The sequence below is a fragment of the Eretmochelys imbricata genome, chromosome 19, assembly GCF_965152235.1.
Source record: "Eretmochelys imbricata isolate rEreImb1 chromosome 19, rEreImb1.hap1, whole genome shotgun sequence".
Lineage (NCBI taxonomy): Eukaryota > Metazoa > Chordata > Testudines > Cheloniidae > Eretmochelys > Eretmochelys imbricata.
The window spans coordinates 3,590,205-3,614,974 of record NC_135590.1 but is presented as its reverse complement, the minus strand read 5'-3'; the positions used below and the strand labels follow the sequence as shown (position 1 = coordinate 3,614,974).

General features: G+C 41.3%; 1 protein-coding gene across 1 annotated transcript; it reads right to left on the bottom strand.

Moving 5' to 3' along the window:
* Positions 1 to 23,879, bottom strand: PSMB2 (proteasome 20S subunit beta 2). The gene is made up of 6 exons (XM_077838106.1): positions 23,626 to 23,879; positions 19,084 to 19,206; positions 16,613 to 16,683; positions 4,528 to 4,690; positions 2,665 to 2,714; positions 1 to 234 (listed from the first exon to the last, which is right to left on the bottom strand). The coding sequence occupies exons 1-6, from the start codon at positions 23,714 to 23,716 to the stop codon at positions 127 to 129; spliced, it is 606 nt and encodes a 201-aa protein (XP_077694232.1). The 5' UTR covers positions 23,717 to 23,879; the 3' UTR covers positions 1 to 126.
* Positions 23,880 to 24,770: the final 891 nt, after the last annotated feature.

Sequence of the window (24,770 nt, the reverse complement as noted above, 5' to 3'; positions counted from 1 at the left end):
TATAGCCAATGTCAATCTTTATTTGAAGTCCCCAAGTGCAGTACATTAATTGTGTAGTACATCAAACAAGTAGAAAAAAACCCCAAAAGTGAACTGAAAGAAAAATCCCAGGAAAGATCCCACGGGTTAGGATGACACTTTTGGAAAGGGTATGTTGTCCACTTCGTGGATGCCGTCTTTGTCAATGAACCGGACGCTGAAAGAAGGCAGGTTCAGGATGAAGCGTTTCTGAAGCTGTTTAACAGACAGAGAGAGGGGAAAGATTTGTTCAATGCTTAAATAAAAAACATTTCTTTGAGAGAGACATCGTTGCATGTCCTAAAAGCATTAGTTTCTCTCCTCCAATTTCTCCTGCTTCCACTTTGTTTCTGCAACATCTCTGGACACCAAAACTGAGAAGTGCCTTTTATATTCAGAAATCCTGGAGAGCTAGAATTGACTGTGATCTCTGTGGAAGTCAGTTTGGAAATTAAATAGAAATCGGAGGGTTTGCATAGTCACCTTAAAGAATTACATGGATTTTACAAGTAGAAAAAAGCCACTAGCAGCAACGTTTTAAGCCTACAAACTTGTATAAGCAAATAAATATATTTTAATTCTGCTCTTATGTGAGTTTTAGTATTTACCTAAAATTCCTTTTGAACAAATCTGAAGCAGGACTTGGGATCTGAATAAGGAGCTTGCACACCCAGTGATGTAGTATGTTAGACTTGATAAGAGAATAAACTTGTCATGCCCAAATTTATCTTGATGTACATCTTAAAGAATCTGTCTTAAACTAGTGCCTAACAAGAGAACAACTCTGTTGAAAAAATTCACTTGACTATGTGCCAGGGCTAAGTATTTAACAGGTCCCCACAGTACACACTGCTTGGGATATAAACTTCAGTCAATCGTGCATGAGACGTTGGCAGCATGAGCTCCCTCTCCCACATGCCTGTTATTTCAGCATGAATTATCTCAGTTCTCTAACAAGATTTTTCATTCAAGTGAAAGTGGAGAAGATTACAATCATTTTCTACCATTACACTTAGATACAAACAGGCAAACATTTTAGAGGGGCCTGAGCTCCTCTGCTTGTGATGTATTTACATTTTTAAACTTCTCCACCCAATAACCAACACATATGAGTTAAGGTCAAACCCTTTCTTAGGCAAATGCTGAAGTCACCTTTAGGGTAAGACACTTATGAGCTCATAATAAATGGTCAGTTTGATATATGGAGGATAACGCCACTTCTTACCTTGCTTGAGAGCAGGATGCCTTGATTATATAAAATACAATGTGGTATTGTTTGTTCCTTGTATTAGGATGAACTGCATTGAGTAAAGAGGCTCTGCTGTCACATTATTTTCTTTTGTAGCTTATTTGTACATTCTGAATTTTTGGGTTAGGGTGCATTGATTACTGAGGGTGCACCAATATAGTGAGCATTTGTGACATTCTTGGTTTTAATTTTTTTTAGCAGTAGTGATAATTGGGGGTACCACGGTAAGCATAGATATGAACTAGACTGCTGAGGCAAGACATGGAGGGCAAAATGTCAGCAGGTCCTCCATGTAGCACTGTATGGTAATATACTAGTCTTCTTTTAAGATGATTCTTCACATGCTCCAAGTGTGTTCTTAGTTTATACATAGTTACCTAGTAGGCCAACTTCTAGAAGAACTGGTCCTGCAGTTCTTGAGGCATATTCAAGGCAGGATCCCTAGATTTATGCACATTTCTAAAGCACATTTACAGTGGCATCCAAAGTTAAGCAAATTAGTGGAACTTGGTAGTTCTTGCTGTGTCCCAGAAACCATGAGCTCAATAGCATATGACAACAGCAAAGCTGACATGTACTTATCTAGCTACTGAGTTACCATGCGAGACTATCCTTTCAACTCACTAGCTGTAAGACAGGTAATGGTCAGAGAACTATACAACACAACTTCTTTCAGGATAGGGTTGGGCAGCACCCACCAAAGTAATTTGTAAAGTACTTTGCTAACTATCAGACACCATGATTGACAGGAAAGCTAATCTACTAAAAACCTTACACATCACCAAAATGCTTGTAAGGCCCTTTGCAGAAGACTTCTCCCCAGTAACACCAGTTCACCTCTTTAACCTCCAAGAGACAATGACACCGAATACTGCTCTGATAAAGATTTATGATGTGAAAAGGATATTTTTGCTAAAGCTGCTGATCAACTGCTTCAGTGCCTGAGGTCAAGTCATTATTGGAGTTAGACTTGGTTATTCAACTTATGAACTAAGGGGAGAAAGCAGTTTAAAAATGTCTAGTAGAAAAATAAACTTACCACAAGCACAGGAGGATAAGTATCAGAAGGATAAAAACATTTTAGGCAGAAATAACATAAAAAGACAAAGTCAAGGGCTGTCTACATCAATATTATGTTAAGTATGGAAGGACCAGAAGTAAAGAAAAGCAATTAAAGTTTACATTCTGGAGGACATGAACCATGCTAAGACAACGTAAGTACGCACAAATCCTTTTCCTCAGTAGCTGGTTCCACATCTGGCCAATGTATATTTATTACCCCTTCTGGCAAAGGCAGGGAAAAAATGTGACAGAGGAACAGGAAAAATATCAGTAAATGAAGGCAAACAAACATTCCTTTCTCAAGATCACACAGGCCCAAGTCTTTGGTGACTCACCTCCTCTAGACATTTCTTTAGGAGCTCCATTGCCTCCTCGCGTGTGATACCTGAAGGAGAAAACACCCACAGATTGCTTTAGTTAGAGGCCATCTCTCTCAAGTCAATCTTTTTATTAAATTTAAACAACTTTTCAGCTGAGCACCAAAAAAAACCCTCCTTCCCAGTTCACAGAAAACACATTCCATATGTACTGAGGATGCCCTGCACTGAAGCACTCGCGCTGCAACAAGCCATTGAGAATCGATTTGTTATACCAATGGGAAGCATGACGGAATTTTGCCTCCCATGGCCAGGGACTGGGCTTCGGAGAAGTCCAGCCGTCTCTCTCTCCTTGAGTTTATTACAGCTTTAAATCAGCTCCATCTGTCCACAGCCGGCTGCAAGTCAGTGAACGTGGGCGGGGATTGGTTTTAGTGCTACATTCCCTGCTGGGTATGAGCTTTAATAATGGGAAAGGCACGTGTGTGATGCCCCTGCTAGTCTCACACATTAGGATTAAAAAAAAAAAAAAAATCAGCATTCAGTGGGGATGGCCAACTGTGACAACATATTGTACTTAATTTTTTTCCTTTTGGAAGGGGTGGGGAAAGAGAAGAAAGGCAGCATCGCTTCCAGAAGACGCAAGTAATGAAAAAATTACAGAGATGCATGCTTAGCATGCAGCCTACTTGGTTCAAGGGCTTTTGTTCCCAACTCACACCTGCTGCTCAGGTGGAATAAGCTCCAATTAGAAGAGAACTGCCAGAATCCTGCTGCACTGGTTGCAGGAGGCAGATAGAAATACTGCTAAAGGAAGGTCTCTGCTATGAGTCAGTAAATTAAACCTTGCACGCAAAATATTGCTGCCAATGGGTAAGGTGCTTTTGTGGCTAAAGTACAAGGGAGTCAGAAAAAGCTTAACTCTATTCCCAGCTCTGCAGATTTCCAATGCGGACAAGTCATTTCAGTTGTGTTTCAAGTTTCCTCATCTGTAAAATTGGGATAATGCTGCCCTGTCTTTTGGCAATCAGAGAGGCTAAGTTTGAATGCTTTAAAAACATTGAGAGCTACAGATGTGCAAAGAATTATTCTGATGTAAACATTAAACAGTAGGAAAAGGTTGAAAAGCAGCCAAAACAAAGCATCCCCATACACCAGATCTGCAAAAGGATGAGATAAACATATTAGAAAAGAGTGGAGTTTTATTTTTCTGGTTTTTTAATATGCTATGAACTGAGCGGATGCAGTTATGGAGAAATGGGAAACTAGACTGCACTCTGAAGAGGGACACTTCAGGAGATAATTGTATGCACATCATAGCCAGCAAACTAGGTAACATACAGCAGCAGCAGAGGTATTTGAACTATAGCTTGTAGAGGCAGATGCTAGTTGAAGACATCTTCCTGCCTCACGGTTTAGTTTTGAACAGCATGATTTAACTACCATTTGTTAGTCTCTTGGTACAGGATGATAGAAATGCTAAGTAGTAAATTATCAGTGCAAAACCTGGGGCAAAAAGTCAGTAGTACCCAAAATACTACAGTAAAGCCATCAAAACATTATTTATTAGATGAAGATGGCCAGGAACTAACAGGTCAGTTTAAAAAAACCAACAAAACTTCTTAACTTTAAAACAGGAACAGCAAGCACTTGGAAAAAAGTCTAGTTTCACTGCAGCCTCCATTTCTGCTGAAAAGCTAGTCTATAGATTTTTAGATCTTTACTCCTCAATGAATATCTAATCTCTGTGCCTACTACAGCAACAGAACCGGCTAGAGTGACTCAACAGGATTCACAAGCGTGAGATCCCACTTTATTAAGCCTTTGATTTACTAGTCAGTAGAAAGAGAATGGTTTCTTTGCCACAGGCTTCATACTTACTTGGCTTGTAATAGCGGTCAAGAATGCTCAGGGTTAGGAATGCACCATATCCATGTGCTGCAAAGGGAGCTTTAGCCAGGGCTGCAAGGTAATCCATATAATAAAGGGCAGGGCCTTCATGTTCATCGTAGCCGGCCAAAAGAAGATTGACATGGTAAGGGGTCTGCAAGCAGAAACACAGAATTTTGATTAATGCAGCAATACTAACCACCCTCCCCTCTACTGTCCCCCATAACATGTAGAGACTGGTAATCCAGCCCGTTTCAACATGCTCCTTTGGACACAAAATGTCTCTAGTAACTGTGCAAATTGCTTCTGAGGAACACATTTGAATTCAAAACCCCGGAGTGGCTGAAATTTTTTGTTGTTGGGAAGCAAACTTCTTTGCCCACTGCATTCCTTTAAAATGTGTAAGACTTTTACTTTCCCTTCAATCTGCTCCTTAGGACCCTTTCACAGTTAGTGTTTCAATCTTATGGGGACAAATCATACTTAAAAATACTTTCCCACCACTGTCCATCTCAGAAAAATGCTTAGATTTTTGACTGTCAGCATGCAAGCAAAATGTGGACTTTTTTGGCAGGTACAAAGTTTCTGTTAATTTAATATGCTGTTTATTTAGTTACACTGAGTTAACCACGCAGCATTTTAAGCCAGTATGAAAACAGAACACAGTGTGAACAGTTTTATATATAATGTTGCATTGTAACATTAATTGCCAATTAGACTTTTATTCCACCTACCAGATTTAACCTAAAAAAATCACTAAGCTTATGTGAATAAATTTGCTTCCATCTAAGACTGAAGACTCTGGCCCACTTTCTTGTTATCATAAAATCAAGATAATCCAAGTCCCCCCCGCATCACAAACATTTAAGAATTAAATATTTTCACGTGTGTCTTTTAGGTTTCAGAAATGGTTTGACAGATGCAGAGAATTAAGTGTTAGTCTGCTCCAGTTTAATTCTTTCCTCCCTATTCTTGTTTAAGACTTTAAACGCAACCCATTAAATAAAGATGTTTTCATGTTTATTCTTTAGCCAAGAGAGACCACCCATTTCCCTAATACAACCATGCCTTTTACTGGGTTATAAATACAGATCTAGTAATTCTGCAAAGCCCCAGGAGTTTGCATCATGTTTTATATGGGTTATCATTTGCTTTAAAAACCCATGTATTCTTATTGCATTTTCCACAGTGGGAAAGTGGTTGTGTAAGCACATAGCTATAGATATTCCAAACACATGTGAACACATTATATGTGATTCCATACCCCACACACACACACACGATTACCAATTTGTGAAGCACAGGCTCATACAAGGAGTACATGGGATCACCATATGCCTGCTCAACACTTTTACACTTTTAGTAGTTCCATACTGATTTTAGTACTTGGCATTAAGAAGAAACGGTCATTGATAACAGCGTGTTCATTAGATTTTCAGAAAACGTAGATCAACAAACCAGCCAGCCAGAGTAGGGAAGATTTCAGAGTAGCAGCCGTGTTAGTCTGTATTCGCAAAAAGAAAAGGAGGAACTTGTGGCACCTTAGAGACTAACCAATTTATTTGAGCATAAGCTTTCGTGAGCTACAGCTCACTTCATCTGATGCATAAGTCGGGAAGAATGACATCTACTACTAGTGCCAGAGCAGAGAGCAAACTCATTTTGAAAGTCTGGGATATGTGCCGTTGGTAGGAGCTTGTTTCTTATATACTTGAGAATGTAAGAAAGTGGTTAAATCCTTAGGAGCAAAACTGATTCCTTCCTTCCCAGAGTGCTATCTGCAGTTATTCTGTCACACTGATTCCTTCAATGAGAAGTTATTAAAAATCTTAAAATAATAGATTGGTATTACATGGTTGGGATAACATTAAGTTGAGACCAAAAAACCATGACAGTAAAGGACATCACTGGATACAAGTGTTACAAAGAACCTTGAGTTGAAATAGTTTTTAAAATGAAATGACAGTGCTATAGTTTGAATGCCCTCCTCACAAAAGGAACTGAACAGGCTGCTGATCTTTCCCACTTCATGAATCAACATATCCTTATAAAACGGGTTAGCAAATTAATTCACGCAATGGTTTTGGATATTCTATTTCACTACACTGCTTTTATTATATACATTTTAAGGGTTCATCAAACTTTTAAAAAGTGTTATTGAAAGATATTCCATGAAAGATTGTTTCAGTTATTCCAGAATCAAGTTGCTACACAAATGTATTAGTTTAATTAGCCTGTGTATTATCATTTATTTATGCTTAAACATCTCACATGCACACCAAAGTTGTCATTTAAAAGCCATGACTAGCACAGAAGACAACTCACAAATTATTGTGCTACTTCGAATTACCAACTTTTGCATGTGTGAGAAGCTTAAGCATAAATAAGTGGTGTCACAGACTAATTAAAGGTTTCAGAGTAACAGCCGTGTTAGTCTGTATTCGCAAAAAGAAAAGGAGTCCTTGTGGCACCTTAGAGACTAACCAATTTATTTGAGCATGAGCTTTCGTGAGCTACAGCTCACTTCATCAGATGCATACCGTGGAAACTGCAGCAGACTTTATATATACAAAGAGAATATGAAACAATACCTCCTCCCACCCCACAGCTGGGTAACAACTTGCAGTTTCCGAAATTCTTCTGCAGAAGCTCCATGAGCTTTTTAAAGAATCTTTTGTTTGTGCTTTTTAAAAAATTTCAAATGTAAATAAATCTTATGCTATTTTACTACTAGAGCAAAGTGGGGCTCAAACATTAGATAATTATTTTCACATTTTATTTACTATTTCTACATCTTTTCTAACTGATTAACACCCTTTGGGATGCACATAGTTCCTGATCTGTTTCAGAGCCTATGCTTACAAAGAAATGCAATATTAAAAGGGCATTTTCATACATCATTTTGGGGAGTAAAATTCATGTCTTCCACGGAAGAGGTCTCTTTTCAAGGTACGTCTTTTCTTGATATCTAAAGTCATCTTCGCTTCCTGCTGCAGCGCCCACAACACTCACCTACTGCTAGAATTTTAAAGTATGCCAAGATTTGTTTAAAATCTAGCAGTTCAGGACTTGAATCCAAGGTCCCACAAGGCTACATTTTGGAATGTGGCATTCTAATGGGGAATTGTTTTGGGTTTTGCCATGACATTTTACTGGTTTAAAAAAAAATATGTATTTTCATAGGTGAAAGTTAAAATGGTTTAACTTGATTAACCTTAAAACATTTAAACTGCAATGGTATTTGGAGCAAAAGGTAAAACACTAACCTAAGTGTTGTGCCTTTAATGCCAGGTGCTGCAATTTTTCCTGTTGTGAAGGCTTAAGGAACCAACTTCTAAAAGACACTGGACCACAAGGAAATACCAAACTCTACACTTGTTGAATTATGTGCTCCTGACCCATCAACCCCACAATATTAAAATCAAAATTTGTCCTACTCTGCTTTTTTTAGTTTTGCTGCAAATATCATGTAAAATATGAGCCTTCCAGTATCCAACGACCTGACACTCCCATTTACCAGACACGCCAGCCAAACAAATAAAATCAAATCTTGCAAATGAACCACCTCAAATAGTTTTTACCCCCAAAAGGGAGGAGGATCCAGAGACTCTAGAAGTCCACTAGGAACTTTGCACTTTCTATGTAAAAATTAAGACCACAGATACTATGGTGACTGGCAGCATTACAAAACCCCAAGAAAACCTTCATATGAGCATTAATGTTACGCTTTTTAAAGTGCCTGGTTCTAATCTTTCATAGCATGGGTAGGCATGGTGGAAGTTTCCCCTACTACAGATCACTGCACCTTAACATGGACCGGCAACAACCTTGCTAGTCTAGTACTGGGGTCCTCTTGCACCCTCAATTCTTCTATGCCTAGTCTTCCAACTCTGAGGTTTTGAGCAGAAAAGCACCAAGTCAGACATTTGTTAAATACTCTCTACACTGAACTTTAGTTTAGTAGCAGGATGTTTATCAATTTCAAACTAGGCATGGAATTTTGTTGCTAATTAACATGAGCAAGAGCTTTGAACTTTTTAGAATGTTACTGTGATTACAAAGGTTTAACATGAGAGATGATGGGCTAACACTTTGGGACGGAGTCAAAACAATCCATTTTTTCGTCTCTCAAGAAATGCAAGCTTTCCCTTCAGTTAAAAGAAGTATTTTCCATCTCCATCTAGCTTTGCACTCTATGCCATTGGATTTAAAATAACTGCAGTGATTAAGAAGAGCGTGAAATTCTTCAGAATTTACAGCTGAAGAGAACAGTTGTGAGAAATACACTGAAACAACAAGATCAGCGATGGGAGGCTGGGCGGTGACAAGCAGCGGTGTGACATCTGGCGGAAGCCAAAGTCACAGCAAGGGGGAGAGAGGTGGGCGTTAGGAAGCATCCTGCCAAGCGTGGACAGCAAGGGAGGAATTGACAGTCTTCCTTTGGACTCAGTCCAGACCCTGTCACCTATAATTAAACATAACACAATAAGAAGCTGCACTTTAGAATTTGGGTTTTTTTTATTTAAACAATGTGCTGCAACTTAGTAAATATACCAACCTTGGCACTGGCATTCCCAGCAGGTAAGTCACCTGGGAGATTGGGGAAGGCAGTAGGTCGAGAAAGGAAACAGCAATAGTTTCTGCACCAATAAAAAATGGTACCAGAGAAGTATGCATGTAGATTTGTGCTGCAGCAGCCAAATAGGCACTGACAAAAGGTCTTTTCAGAGAGACACACGCTCACACAAATACACTGATTATGCCAAAGTGTGTCCTCATCTGCGAGGGTGTATACCCAGTATGAGGAGCACAGCACATCAGAAGTGATCAATCAGAATTAAAAACACTTCCTTAACCAGTACAGTGTCAACAGTTTGACCTGGGAGACATTTACAATAAAGCCCTTTGACTCCTCCCTGGGAGTGTAAAGGGGCCTTCAAGTGAGTGAACACTGCCAGAGTAGCATGAAGAGCCCTTCCCGTAAATAAGAATCAGGTTCTATGATCCCAAAGGAAAGTGTGACTTCTACTCTGAGCTTAGGCAGGGTTCCACCAGAAATAAATCATGGACCCCCTCCCGTAAGCTAAGGGTATGTCTACATGCGGGGGGTGGGGTGGTGAGTGGTGGGGGGAAAAGCTATACAATTCAACTTGAGTTAGTAACCTGACTTCCCATGTCTTCACTGCTATACTAACCTGACTTAAGAACACACTTTCTATTTTTGCAGGGTAGATACACTATATTTGGCTTCATTTTCACAATCCATACAGAAAACTAAGGCCTTGTCTAGACACAGTTTTACACTGTTTAGTTAAACTGGTGTAAACCCAGGTGGAGGTTCTTATTTTGGTTTAAAAATGGCTTACTTTAATTCAGCTGTTTCTAACAGAATTAAGCTAAATCAAAAGAAGCCTGGTTTAAAAACAAAATAAGAGCATCTACACAGCATTAACCCAATTGAAACTGGTTTAAAAAAAAAAAAAAAAGAAAATCACACCTGAAACTAAAAGAGCACAAATGCACATGTAGACAAGCCCCAAGTCCAACTGCCAATGAATTAAGTGTCAGAGTGTAAAGTTTAAAGAGTTGGAAAGCTACCAGTTACAGCTATTGCTGTGCATCTTCAGGACTGCAGTGAAACACTACAAACTTGACTTAAATTAATATTAGCTATTGTCCATCAGCAAAGAGGTGGGCCATTTTCTTGTTGCTACACACGATGTTATACTCCGGCAGCAGCTCCAAATTTGCGTGCTTTCTTGTTAAAGGTGCAGCCATATTGTAATTAGAGAGGTTTCAAAATTTAATGACTTAAAATGCAACATGGCACAGATGCCTTATTATACCAGCTAGTTAACACAGTATTTGTCTTCTCCATTCATTTCACTTGCTAATCCAAAACGCTGTCTCTACCCAACAAATAAAGCTCACAGATAAAATCACTGACTGTCCAATGGCAAAATGTAACCCCTGTGTTTATTAATCGGTAGTGTTTTTAAGGGGAATTCAGGCAAAATTCAATATTTTGGGGCAGACTCCACATGTTGAAGCAGAATTACATGCTGCAAGGTAAATGTAGCAAGTTATGAATGCTAAACACTCAGCAAGTGCTAGAAATATGAATAACTATGATTGCAAAGCATTACATTAATGCTAGTTCATCCATAGAGATAGACAAATGAATTCAAACTAGCTGAAGTGGTGAGGGACACAGATGGTGGTTAATAGTGTAGAACATACCTCAGTTTGGGTTGGGCTGTAACACTCTAATACCCTGCAGAATATTGTTTCAATATAACACACAGAGACTCAAAATAATCTATTTCAGTTGGTGACATTTCACTGAAGTAGACCCAGTGCAAAACACCAATGTCCCTGTGTTGCCTTCACTGCATAATGTGGACAGCCATAAAACCAAGAAAAAGCTATGAAGGGAAAAGATTATATAAGATGTCCCCTCTCTCCTCCGCATCTGGCACTTTTGTAAACACACAGTCAGCAAAAAAAGGGGAGGGGCCAATAAGGAGGACAACTACCCAACCAGCAAGCTCCACCCCCTCCACACACTAAAGGACACAAAAACAAAGATTCCTTCATGCAGCTTCTCTGATCTGCAACCCCCACCAAAGAGGTCAGAGCACAAAAGCTGCCCAATGCCAATTGCCATGGGGGAGCGAGTTGGGAATAACAACAACTGAATGGCGCACACAGGAAGAGTTCCTATGGCCAGGGCACCTTGGGACTGAGGCATTCCGCAGGTGAATGACCTTCTGGAAATTTTCTGGTCTTACCCCTGCTTGCAAAACAACACTTACGGGTCCCTCAAAGTAAGGAGTAGGAGAGTACAGCCCAGCCACATAGCTAGTCCCATGGTATTATTCTGTCCCTTACTGTGAGTTTTACCCCCCCAACTCCTTTACTTTTCACGTGAAGGAATGTCGACTACTAATTATAAACAGGAAATTCGGAGTTGGACCCCTGGGTTGCATTTCTGACCGACCTTGGGCAAGTTGCTTCACCTCAGTTTGCTCATTTGTAAAATGGAGATATTATTTATTCACCTTCCTAAAGTGATCGGAAACCCCTGAGTGGACGCAAAGCATTGGCATGAAGTTAGACCAAGACGTCAATAACAAAGCAGCACCGAGTGAGTGCAATGCTCAAGCTCAGATTATAGCAAACTCTTCTACATTTTGTAACCCACTAAAATGATTTAAAGACTCCTGCATGTTAATGACCAAAAGTCCTGCTCATACTCAACTTGCTTCCTGTTCAGATTTGTACCTTGTAACATAATTAGCTAGAATACCTCCAATTATTGGGTTTATCCCAGATACATGTGAATGGGGCCCAAGCACCTTTTGGCATGGAGCCATTTCACAACCTATTTGGAAAGAAGAGGGTAGTGTTGAGAAGTGTTCTGGATTTAAGTCACCAATTTCAAATCATAAGTATTAAGACAAACAGTTTCCATTACCAGATTCTCAATAGCTGAAGACAATTTTTATTCTGAAGACAATTTTTCTAATCAGTTTATCTATTGGTTTTAGAGTTAAAAGTTACAGATTTAAGACAGTTGTGTGGGATTAGTGTGCAACTCCTTAACGAGTAGAGATTCAGAAAAATTAGGGTTGGAGTAGACCTACAGAGGCTTTTTACAAAGCCAAAATCTTTGATATAATATCACTATACTTCCAATGCGACTATTTAGCACAGAAACAGGGATTTCTGATCTCAGCAGGCACCTAACTGGGTAGCACACACACTCTAGGAGTGAGAAAGCAACACCTTCTCACATACAGTCCTCCTGAGAGAGGGGATTTACACCTGAAAACTCATAACTGTATCAGCACTGTGATGGGCAAAACAGCAAGTTAAAAAAAAAATTCTAGTTAATTTAAACCAGTATAGCTCAGAGTATAACCTCCAAAAGCATTACTGAGACAGAACAGTGATTCTATAGCCTGGCTCTTCATAAAGGCCAGCCCAACATAAAAGGTTGGACTTTTGAGGGTACAAGTAAAGGAAAAGACAGAAGGGATCATGGATGAACTACACCCAAAAGCTGGAGAAAGGCAATATCAAAATACAAATTAGGGGATGTTTTCTAACTTGCCTGCTCTCCTGCCCCCAAAATTAGGGGAATAATCACAGTTTGGTAGGGTCATCATCTTTTATAAAATTCCAGTATCAGGTATTCAACCCACTAAGGTAACATTTCCCATTGCCAGACCTAGACAATCCCTGCCAATACATGATCCCACGTTTAAAGTGCTCCCTTGTGTCAGCACAGAGCAGAAGACACATGCAACTCAGGTTCAGTCATAAGTGACTTTCCAAATATTAAGAAATAAATTGGATTTGGGCAAGGCAAATTGTTTTACATAGCCAAAAATGGAATATCTTAAAAAACCTCTTCATATTGGCCTGGCCAAGTATTAGCTGCTATTAGCCAAGGGTCTAGGCTCAACTCAGCTTGCAGGGAACTTTCCACACCTTACTGTGCATCAAGATGAAAATATATATTTAAACATGTAGGTAAACAACCTAGTCCCCTCCTCTTCCCTTCCCCATAAAGTATAATTTAGCTTGGCACATATATTCTGTTTTATGGCTATAACCAACAGTATTAGATTAATAGACTTCCAGAGTCCTATGTGAATGATTTCTTTGTACAAAGCACTATTGGCTATATTTTTATTGATTCTAACTGGGTCACAACAGGCACAGAAATAACAAATATCTGACAAGTGATTGAGCAAAGAATACAACTTTCTGATGCCAATGTTCGTAACTTCGTGTTGAAAGCTCCGCACTTTCATACGAGCACTAAGTGCAAAGTTTCAAAAGATGATAGTGTTCTCCCTACAGCACAGAGATCCCTGTAGTCTGACAGCGGTGTCAAAGTGCGCCATTTGCTCAGGGGCATTGCCATCTGCAGCAGCACAACATTTTGTCTCCGGTAAATAAACACATCTGCCTTTGCCAGTGTCCTCCCCACTGTGTCGCCCATCTGGAGCAGGTGAGCTGGAAGGCAAGCCTGGGCACAGGGAGGAAGGGGGGTGCAGAGAGGATCAGGCCTCAAGGGACATGGCACATAGAGGAAGAAGACAGTGCCGCATCATGTCACATCCTGCTAACCGCATTTGCCAAAAAGCATGTTAAATTATTACCCTCGTTAGTGATATTTTTATCATATGTAACAAATGGCTGTCTGTGCTTAAGTAGGCAGGACATTCAAAGACAATTTCACCTATGCCATCTGCTCTGAGGGTCCTGTGACATTGAGACAAATAATCAGCCTCTTATGCAACTGATAGACAAGTCTGTGTATGCACAACAGAGGGAGGAGAATTACAATACTGCTTCTCATGTCACTCATGGAAACTCAGAACAGCTCCATGCAAACATACAAGCCTTTCAAAATGTGAACACTTGAATGAAAGTTAAAATAAATATAATTCTTATAGGACTAACATCTACAGTCCAATTTGTATCCATTTAATTTGCAAGAGGTATATTACACTGATTTCTAAACAGAATGAGGTGTGGTTTAAACAGAGGACTAGGAGTCAGGACTCCTGTATTTTATTCCCAGCTCTGTATGAACTTGGGCTAGTCAGAGCCTCAGGTCTCCCCTTCTTCCACCCCTTTTTTGTCCTGTTCATTTAGACTGAAAGCTCTTCAGGGCAGGCTCTATGTACATATGAGGCCCAACAATAGGGCTCTGATCTGGGTTGGGGCCCACAGGTACTACTCTACTACAAATAAGAAGACTGACGGCAACCCTGAAAAAGGTTCCCTGGGAAATTTCTATAAAATGTCCTAGCAATAAACAAATCTCATCCCTGTTCCTCCCCATACTAACATATTTGCTCAACTTAATTCACAGCATCATCAAGTCCTCTTATTTTCCCTGCTCTTCTTTTGTGTGGAGAATATACATGTGCCAGGCAGAGGACTCTTGAAATCCCAAAACTTGTATATTTAGATACCACTTTGCCTTTCTGTAACAACTTCCAGCAAAGAACTTTATAGCACTTTACAAGCAGTGAATTAAGCCTCCTCTCCCTGTGAGGTACCCAAGGATTACGTATTTATATCCAATACCCATTTTACAACTGGGGGAAAGTGAGGCACAGAAGTGGATATTTGACCTTGAACATGTCGCATGGCAAGCCAACAGCAAGTGTAGAACCCTGAAGTCCCGACTTCCTCACTATAATTGCCAAGCATCAAAGGGCACTTATAGGAGGCATCTGAACGATGAATGAGGAGACAGCATTTATTAGCAATGCTTTGAAATATTACCTTAAATTAGTCCGTCATTACACTCTGCTAATTCGAAAAAAACAGCTTCCACTTGGTTTTGATATTTACTGAAAGCTTCATGTCTGTTTACAAAAGGGGCTTGTTTTGCTAAGTACATCAAATAGTTTCACTCTATTAAATCATTTTGGGAGAAGATTAAATGGATTCAATGCATTTGCATGAGAAGTGTTGGCCTTATCTCGATTTTAAAGGGGCTTAATTCACTTAGCTGTCTGGTATTTATGGCAAAATGTTTACTGGGCCCAAAGCTGGAATCTTAACACTGTAGTTGTATTAGTTTCTGATAAGTGAGGTGATAGGCAATTTAACGAGAAGAAAGAAAAAAGCAAACCATAGCTTACAATTTCCATAAAACAGACCATTTTGAGAAGGAAAAACCATAGGTGAAGAAAGAAGAGACCTCTTGATTAGAGTTCATCCATCTGCAAGTGAAAGTTATTCCCTAGTAATTCATAGTGGGTAGTTAGCGGACATTTGGTCTTCACCAAGACCCTGGATTCTGGGCCATATCCCAACTTCTATGCCACACTTTGAAGACAATTAATCAATCAGATTGTGATCAAAACAAAATCTGAAGTTTTTCACAGGTTGAAAACTTCCCCCCTCTTATATTGCTTCTATCCATTTTTCATTTTCAATACACAGATATAGATAATTTAAATGAACAGTAGCAGTGCTAACAGGGTAGCCATTTGGGTAAAGATATTAAATGATACTTCAAGTTTTTCGCGTCCTTAACATGAAAACACAAGCAAGCCTATTATAAAAATTGGTAAAAATTCCTTTCACAGGTAACATTTTACAGAAAATAGAATAGTTGTCAATGTCATCTCCTTAAAGCTGAACACAATGTTATTGTAGCTATTTAACTAGTAATACAGGAGAACCTTAATTTGCCAAATGTCTCCAGGGTCCCCGAACCAATAGGGGTTTGTTAAAAAGAGAACATGAAACAACGAACACAAGCAGACAAAGATGGACAACAGGAGGCACTACTGTGGTACAGTAATACTTTATTCATACCACTGAAATTATTTAGGGCGTAATATAGCACGTAGTATAATTAAGACACAGGAACCACAAGGGTGGATCTTAACACATGTATCTCATAATGGCAGCAGTTTTTAAGGTACTTTGTGAGGTTTATATTTTTCAAATAAGGCATTTCAGAAATGTGGGTTTAGGAAAAAAAATCACATTTTACTGTACACAAGTTACATCAAACAACTGAAGTAAAAATCTAGTTATGCTAAATGAGAAATTGCTAAAATTATCTGCACCAAGCGTAAGAAGAGAGCATGGAATTATGAAGTGAAAGTGAACTATATAAAACTGACACAAAAGGGAAATGTCTTCTCCACCCCTTTTGTAGCAACAAAACCTGATCGCTCTCAAGGGTCTCAGTTCCACGCGACTCACTGTGGGGAGCCTATGGCTTCACTAACTCAGACCATACTCAAATCATTTGCTTATTTCAGAAGGAGAGAGAGAGAAACTTGGCCAGTCACATGTTATTTTCATTTTTATTTTGTGTTTGCTGCCCTGGAGCATTCAGTCATGTGTAAGCACATGTTTAAATTGTGAGCCCGAGGGAAAAGAATGAAACAAAAACATTGCTGAGAAGAAAAACGCTGTTGCAGCAGGAAGGGATGTAGGGAGGGAAAAGGGCAAACATAGTGTTTGATTTTTGCGAGAAGCCCTTAGTAACTTCAGCCATTGCTGGTATGCCTCAGTTATTACTTACCCGACTGCGCAGGTAGTCTGCCAAGTTTCTGCGTGTAAAGTTTGCTGCTGCAGTAGGAGACAATTCATACCCTGATATAAGAAACAAATGCATTGATGAGGAAACTGGAGTGCAAATGCATTCTTCTTACTGCTTTGCTTTCACTATTTGTTTCATAATAAAACAGAAAGGCAACATGATCGAGGGCAATTCCAAGTTCCTATTCTGACTCTGACAACTCATTTATTATGTTCCCTTTACCTCTGTCTCCATTTTCCTTTGTTAACTGGGAATAATTATACTGACCTATATCAACAGGGTGCTAAGCATTCAAATTACTCATATCTATACAGGGATTCAAAATACAAAGCCCTAGAAAATTGCAGAATATTACACATCTGTATTCTGAAAATTTTTTCATACAAACTGTAACCCAAAAAATGGCGTGGAGTTAAATAGGAGAGACACGAAGAGGGACAGAGAAGATGTTTTTCACCCAGGATTTGAAGACCAATGGAAAGTTCCTACATTTCTCTAAATCACAGGGTATGCCTACATAGCAATTAAACACTCACAGCTGACCCAGGTCAGCTGACTCGGACTGTGGGGCTATAAAATTGCTGTGTAGATGTTCGGGCTTGAGCTGAAGCCTGCGTTCTGGGATCTCTCAATTTTTAGCCCCGCAGTCCAAGCCCTGCAAGCCCAAGTCAGCTGACCCAGGCCAGCCACAGGTCTTTTATTCCAGTGGAGATATACCTTCAAAGGCCTGGACTGCAGAGAGAGAAGGCTGTTGCCCCACAGGCAAGACTGTGGACAGGAGAGAATTCTGAAACTAATGCTGAATCTTTTTTGGGGGGTAAAAGCCAATCCTTTAGATGTGTAATTCCATTTTAGTGTGTGTACAGGAAAGAGACTTAGTAAAAAAGCATGTGAAATGTTCTACAACCTGTGACAATGAATAAAGAACCAAATGACTGATGGCTTCCATAAATAATACAAGACACTTGATCAAAAAGCCTAATGCTAAGGAGAGCAGAGCAAGTTATTACATGATATCCTACTGTCATTAGAACCTTTACCCTGCCCTAAAGGATAAAAGTTTTTTCTAGTAGTCTTTGCTTTTTTCTTTTTTTTTTTTTTTTAAAGCGATGACATAAGGTGCTCAATCTATTGCTTCATAGAGATATAAACAGTGGATTTCACCAAAATACACAACACAAATACTTTTACAATTCAGTAACGACTCATCTATATACTGAGTATACGTGAACCAAAGATTATTTAATTAAGAGTTCAAACATTTGCAGTCACTCTAGAAATCCAGAAAGCTGAAAGACCATACGGCCAAACTGTCTGCTCTTTTCGACTAGGTCAGTACAAATCTGATTAGAGATCTGAACACACCACAGGAGGTGATCAGTGCTTGCAAAGGCAGGAGGAAAGATTTTACAATGAATTGTATATAGCATATTTCACTAGATGATCTCAGAAGTGCTCTGCAAACTAATTGCAAGTACTCTCATAAGTGAAGTATTTTCTTCTCCTTTTGCAGATGGAGACACTGAGGCAGAGAGGTCAGATGACTTGCTCAAAAATCAACCCACATCAGAACTAGCAACAGATACAAGAGTCCTGATTTCCTGTCTTCCCCTTTCTAACAGCTAGGCTATCTTCCCTGTTTTGTACAGACCCAAGCGTACCAATTCTGATGTGTAGTTATACTGGGACATATTGTTGATAGGGAAGGGAAAAAACTTTTTTTTAAAACTCATTTAAGAAATGAATTATTGAAATCAAAATGGAGACGTTCATATACATATTACATACACATACACACACACACACACACAGCAGGAATTAACTTTTTATGAATATATAAATCTGGGTGGCTTCAATGCCAAGTATTCAAGCCCCTAACTACCTATCCTGCCCTCATCACCATATTTACTTGAGCTCCTAAAAGGCAGAAATCCACAAACTAGACAGACTAAGAAAATGAAGTGTCTCTCCCCTCCCCCACCCCATGACACCAACCTGAAATAATCTAATAGTCATCTTTAAAGGAACAACAACTTTATTAAGAATCACCCCCTATGTCTGAATGTTTTTGAACTACTTGTTAGAAATAACTCCTAAAATTAAGAAAACTAAAAAAATTAGTACATTTCACAGTACTTTTTATATAATAAGTTTTATTGTTTCCCTTGTAGAGAATCTGTTTATTATTTTTTCCTGTTTGTGCCAGTTCTTCACTCAGCAACAGGAAAGGTCTTTTTAAAAAAGATTAGCAGTAAACTGTAAATCCACAAAAACTGGCATGGTCACTAAGGGCCATTGTAATACTCACAAATATATTTTATTTAAAAAAAAAACAAACAAACTAGATTTCTAGCTGTCCTTTAAACTCTCAGTACCTCTAACAACATGCAGTCATATTAGCTCTCATTCATATAATTATAAAACATGACCTCTTGTTCTGGTGTTGTACTTACCATTTCTCATTTTATAGAGCTGAACATTTTTCTGGATGTACTCTGCAAACTGCACAGTGTCTCCAGCTTCCCCCACACACAACAGCAAGATCTTCTCACTCATTTTAAACATCTTATCATGGTCTAGGCAATGAGACAAGAACAAACACGACAGTCATGCTATTTTGCCAATACCATAGCAGTTTCACAATTTATTTAATAAGTACCAAATTAAAGGATTTTAATCACTCAATTATGCTAATCAAAGCATCCCAACTAAATTACAATATTCAGCTTCTCTCAGTCTCCCAAATTAATCTGTTGCATAGTGTTCCTATGTGCCGTTAAAAGCTGTCACACTTCAGAGAGGTGACTGCATTTCAGTGATTAATGTAGCGCCCTACATCTACTCTGTGAATCAGTGTATGATCCCAGTTGTGCAACTGGATCCATGCTGACAGCCTCTGCACCTGCAGGGAGCATTCATGGAGACAACTGAGCTCAACACAAGGGTCCACATGTGCAGATCCAAGAGCAGAATCTGGAACTAAATTTTGAAGTGCTTTGATATTCTTCAGGAGGGAAGATGCTACAGAAATGCAAGCTGTTACTCATGTACCAACGTTGGTTAAAACTGCACAAATACAGAACAATACATTTTAAAAAATTAAGTATTAGCTCTTTCATTCTATTATTTACTCACCAATAAAATATTCAAGAATTTTGCTTGATAAGCTGTTAGGTTTTGCTTTATATAAATACATGATAGTTCAGGGCAAGTGTAATTCTGGGTAAGTTGAAACATGTGAACACATTAAGCAAAGAAAAATTATGAAAAATGTAGGATCAAAGTGTATGTCAAAGAGACTTCCGTTTCCTGGATATCCAAATCCACTAGCAGCTGTTTCAGAAGGGAGTAATTTGGATAGACAACCCTTGACAAACAAAACCACTTATTTTAAAATACGGGGTAGTCAATATCATGACTGAACTGTATTAGAACACTGGTGATAGGAAAAAATAATAAATATTGATTACAAATTGAAAAAATAGCCCATTGAAAAGCAACAAAATCATTAAACTCTAAAACAGAATTCTTTCCTTGAAATCAAAACTTTAAAACTGTAATTTTCTGAGGTATTTTTCAAATCTCAGCTATGACATCAAAACTATAGGAACACAATTTTGTACTACTCCTAATACTGTAATCTTATCTGACCACCAGTCTGCTTTAACTAGATAAGATAGATAAATATTCAAGCAGCTGTTAGTGCCTAGGGAAAACTGCTTCTCCACATTCAGGCTAGGTCTACAGAACAACAGTCTAAATCTCCATATCTGAATCTCACTTTCACTTTCAATTTACTAAATACTGCTGAATAATCTTCCCTGGAAGACATTTTTGAAAGCTTCTGAAATGTCACAATCCTTTAATAGGATTTGGAGAGTATTATGCAGTTGTTAAATACTTTAAAAGTTGCTTTTGAGTGTTTAGGGATTGCTATTCAGATTGATAATTCTCTGCAATCTGTTTACAATTTGAAGGAAAAGACTACCAAATACCAATATGACTACTACCTATAGCTTACTATTTTTCAAACTAGGATTAATAAATCCCACATCACTATGTTTGCCTAAATAGATTAAATAAATTCCAACAGGAATTAAACACCATTAGTTTACAAACCAAACTTTTTAAAAAAGTTGACTGTATTTGGTAATATTTAGAGTAAAAACTGCAATTTATTACAGAGATTTCTCCCTAACTTGGTGTCCTGCTTATGAAACAAGAACATCACCTCTGTTCATTTCTGTAGCCATGAAGTAAGATATAGTGGTCAGATTCATCTAGCAGCATAGCTAACGTTTGCAATTTTATTGAAATACTCCCAATATTTGCGGGGAAGGCATGGTGTTGAGTTTGCTTTATTTTTGAAGCCCCAACTGCTGCATTCATGTGATTATGTGAGAATATACATTTTTAAAGAAAGGAAGTTTAACTCTCCATGTTGAAGAAAAACACTTGGAAGTGGAACTGCATTAACATAAAGGCTCAAATGTGAACATGAAGGCTGAAACCCAAAGTCAAATTAAAAACTTTTTTTTAATCTCATGGTTTTGGGGGCCTGACTCATGATTTCTCCATGCTTGTGGCTGACAACACAGATCTAGTACAACTTTTTAAGAGGAAAAAATTATATGTGGAACTTGAACATTCGACTGCACTTGTTTTACTTTGCTAACATAAAACTCAGTCCCACAAACATATGTGTAGCTTTGTGCATGCGAGCAGTTCCACTGACTACATGTAAGTGCTTGCAGGATCAGGCCCTGAAACCTGATGTGCAGTGGGGAAATTTTAAAGTGTCTTCACCACCAGCTCTAACACCAGTTCAACTGAACCACAGTGAAAGTTGGTCGGAACCCTAATGTTGATAAGACTTTTGTGTCTGGACCCATGTTTTCTACCCTTTCAATTAGGCTTACTTTTAAATAGGGTTAACTAAAACAGGTCCAGCCAAGGAAGCCTTGGGTCCCACTAGTTCAAATGAAACTGTGTTAAAATTGCTGGGGGAAATATTTTATATATTTTTCTAGTGAAGACATAGTCAATTGCCTTTGGATGAAGGCTCAGAAAGGATGTAAAACCTGGGAACATGTAGTATCTGTACTAATCTCCAACACTCGAGTAGATAAAAGGTACACATGTTCAGGTAACTTATTGTTCAGATGGCTCAGCATTCTAACTGTTTTCATTATTTAAAAACTGTTGCTAGAAGTGAAAAAAACAAATAATGGGTGCTTTATAAATCCCAAAGATCAGCAACAGCTCCCCATAATATCTTTTCATGTTCAGTTGTTACATGTGCACAATCTGAGACACAAAGTTACCTCTTTTGGTCTTGCTCAGCTCTCTCACGTGAGCAGTTATGGATATTTTTCTATTTGAAGTAACTTAGAAATGGGTGGACAACTTGGCTCTTACATCTTCCAAGAGCTAACTAACACCGAACACTTTACAGATGTTCATTTGATTAATTTCTGCTGAATAACCCTCAAATACCTTTTCACTTCTATGCTGCTTCTCATGTAAGGGAGAAGAGCCAATAAAAGTCAGAAAAAAACACTACACTGTCAGCCATGAAATCCCTCCTCAAAACTCACCTTTGCTGTGATGCCTACGCATTGCTCAACAATGGCTAAACAGTGGGTGTACTGTGACTACTGCTTATTATACCAACCATAATCGTTTCACCGATACCTTGACCTCCCTGCTGATTCTTTTTCTCCACCCGTTGCCTCTCATCTTATATTTAAATACACTATGGGGCTGGGATAGAGTTTTCTTTTATAAAGGTGTGCAGTGCCAAGCACAAGGGAACCCTAACCTGGGCCTCTAAACTCTACTGCAAGAGATTGAGGCGACAAATACATTAATTCACTGTAGAACCAATACAGAATAAATAAAAATATCTAAAGTCACAGCAGAGAGACTAGGAGATCAATTGCTTTTTGAAAACTTTTCCCCTCTGCCAAGTTTGCTACATCGTGAAAATACCTTTCCAGTGGGAAGTTAGCAGCTACACAATACACTCTTTGGGGCAGGGGCCAGGCCTTCCCAGGTGGCTGCACTGCATGCAGCCTAATGGAACCCGGATTCTCAGCAGGGCCCCGGGGTGGTGTCACAACACACCACCACAGATCTTGGTGAATACCTTGGGTTTTTGTTGGTTTGTTTTTAAATAAGAAAAGCAAGTTCCTTCAGGGTCTTCAAGGTAACCTGCTTCCCAGTGCAAAGGTGCATAAATAGTAAATGGTGATACAGCAGCAGGTGCACCAGGAAAACCGCCATCAAGGGGGCAGGGATCTCCCGGACGTGTACCAGTCCCCTGGGCTCTGCAGCAGGGGGGAGGGTAAAGAGATCTTTACCCCCCCCCGAGCAGCTGGCCCCCCCATCACCCACCACCCCCCTCCCTGAGCAGCTGCCCCCCCAAGCAGCTGGCCCCCCATCACCCATCACCCCCCTCCCTGAGCAGCTGCCCCCCCCATCACCCACCCCCCCCTCCCTGAGCAGCTGCCCCCCCCGAGCAGCTGCCCCCCCCATCACCCACCCCCCCCCTCCCCGAGCAGCTGCCCCCCCCGAGCAGCTGCCCCCCCCATCACCCACCACCCCCCCCGAGCAGCTGCCCCCCCCGAGCAGCTGCCCCCCCCATCACCCACCACCCCCCCCGAGCAGCTGCCCCCCCCGAGCAGCTGCCCCCCCCATCACCCACCACCCCCCCCGAGCAGCTGCCCCCCCCGAGCAGCTGCCCCCCCCATCACCCACCACCCCCCCCGAGCAGCTGCCCCCCCATCACCCCCCCCTGAGCAGCTGCCCCCCCATCACCCCCCCCTGAGCAGCTGCCCCCCCATCACCCACCACCCCCCTCCCTGAGCAGCTGCCCCCCCCCCCGAGCAGCTGGCCCCCCACCACCCACCTCCCTGAGCAACTGCCCCTCCCTGAGCAGCTGCCCCGCGACTTTCGTATCCCCCCCGCCCCCGGGCCCCACCGACGCCTCCCACCGTGCTTCATCTGGACGATGCTGGAGGCCGCCACCGTGTCGGACGCCACCAGGATGTAGTCGGGGCCCTGGATGCCGATCAGGTACTCCATGGCGGGACCGCGGGCGGGGGCGCGCGCGCGCTTCTTCCTCAGGCCCGGGCCGGCGGCAGCTTCCCTCCCTTCCGCGGCGCGACGTGACACAGCGAGGCCGCACGGCGGGCGCAGGGGGGATGACGCAGCCGCCCGCTCTCGCGAGAGCCCCGCCCGCCACGTGACCAGGCCCGCTCCAGCCAGCGACCTCTGACCTCTGACCCCCGCCCCTTACCCCGGGTCCGGGGACTCCGCCCGTCTTCCGCCCTCCTCCGCGCCGCGGCCTTGGCTTTTCCGTTGCCGTGTCTCCACCTCCGCGAGGCTGCCCCCGCCCCTTCCCCTCCCCGCGGGGGAGACTGAGGGGTCTGGGTCCCCTGCCCGGTGGGGCCCCCTGGGCTCCCCGAAGCCCGGGGTTTCCTGCCGTGCCCCCGCGGTGTCTGAGCCCCTGGCCCGGCTGCAGGCTGGCCGCGGAGCGGGAGCGGCCCGGCTCGCCTCCGCTCCCGGCGGCCTCCGGGCGTGCCTTGGCGGCGGGCCCTCGGCGGGTTCCTGGCGGGCCGGGAGGAGCACGCCCCCGAGCGGGTGTCCCTGGGGCAGCCTCCTGGCTGCAGGACGAGGACGGGCCTCGCCAGGCTGAGCAGCTCACCCACAGAATCATAGACTATCAGGGCTGGAAGGGACCTCAGGAGGTCATCTCCTCCAACCCCCTGCTCAAAGCAGGACCAAGCCCCAATTTTTGCCCCAGATCCCTAAATGGCCCCCTCAAGGATTGAACTCGCAACCCTGGGGTTAGCAGACCCATGCTCAAACCCCTGAGCTCTCCGTCCCCCAAACGTGTCGCCGTACCCCCCGAATCACACCCCTTCACCGCCTCATGCACCGTACCGAGCGGGTCATAGCGTCACCCTCTGTTACAGTCAGCCCCCCGGTCAGCCACTAGACCAGACTGTTGTTGATCTGACAATAAGAAGGTCAGAATGGGTAGACTGGGTCAGGCCAATGGTCCGTCTCGCCCAGTATTCTGTCTTCCTACGGCGGCCAGTGCCAGGTTTTTCATAAGGAGTGTACAGAAGAGGGA

What these genes read in the sequence shown, in the direction of transcription:
- PSMB2 (XM_077838106.1), bottom strand. Translation starts at nt 23,716, where the DNA reads ATGGAGTACCTGATCGGCATCCAGGGCCCCGACTACATCCTGGTGGCG. An exon ending in CAGACTACCTGCGCAGTCGG is followed by an intron (nt 4,691 to 16,612) that starts GTAAGTAATAAC and finishes TTCTGCTTGCAG; the next exon opens with ACCCCTTACCATGTCAATCT. An exon ending in TGACCGCTATTACAAGCCAA is followed by an intron (nt 2,715 to 4,527) that starts GTAAGTATGAAG and finishes TTTCTCCTTCAG; the next exon opens with GTATCACACGCGAGGAGGCA.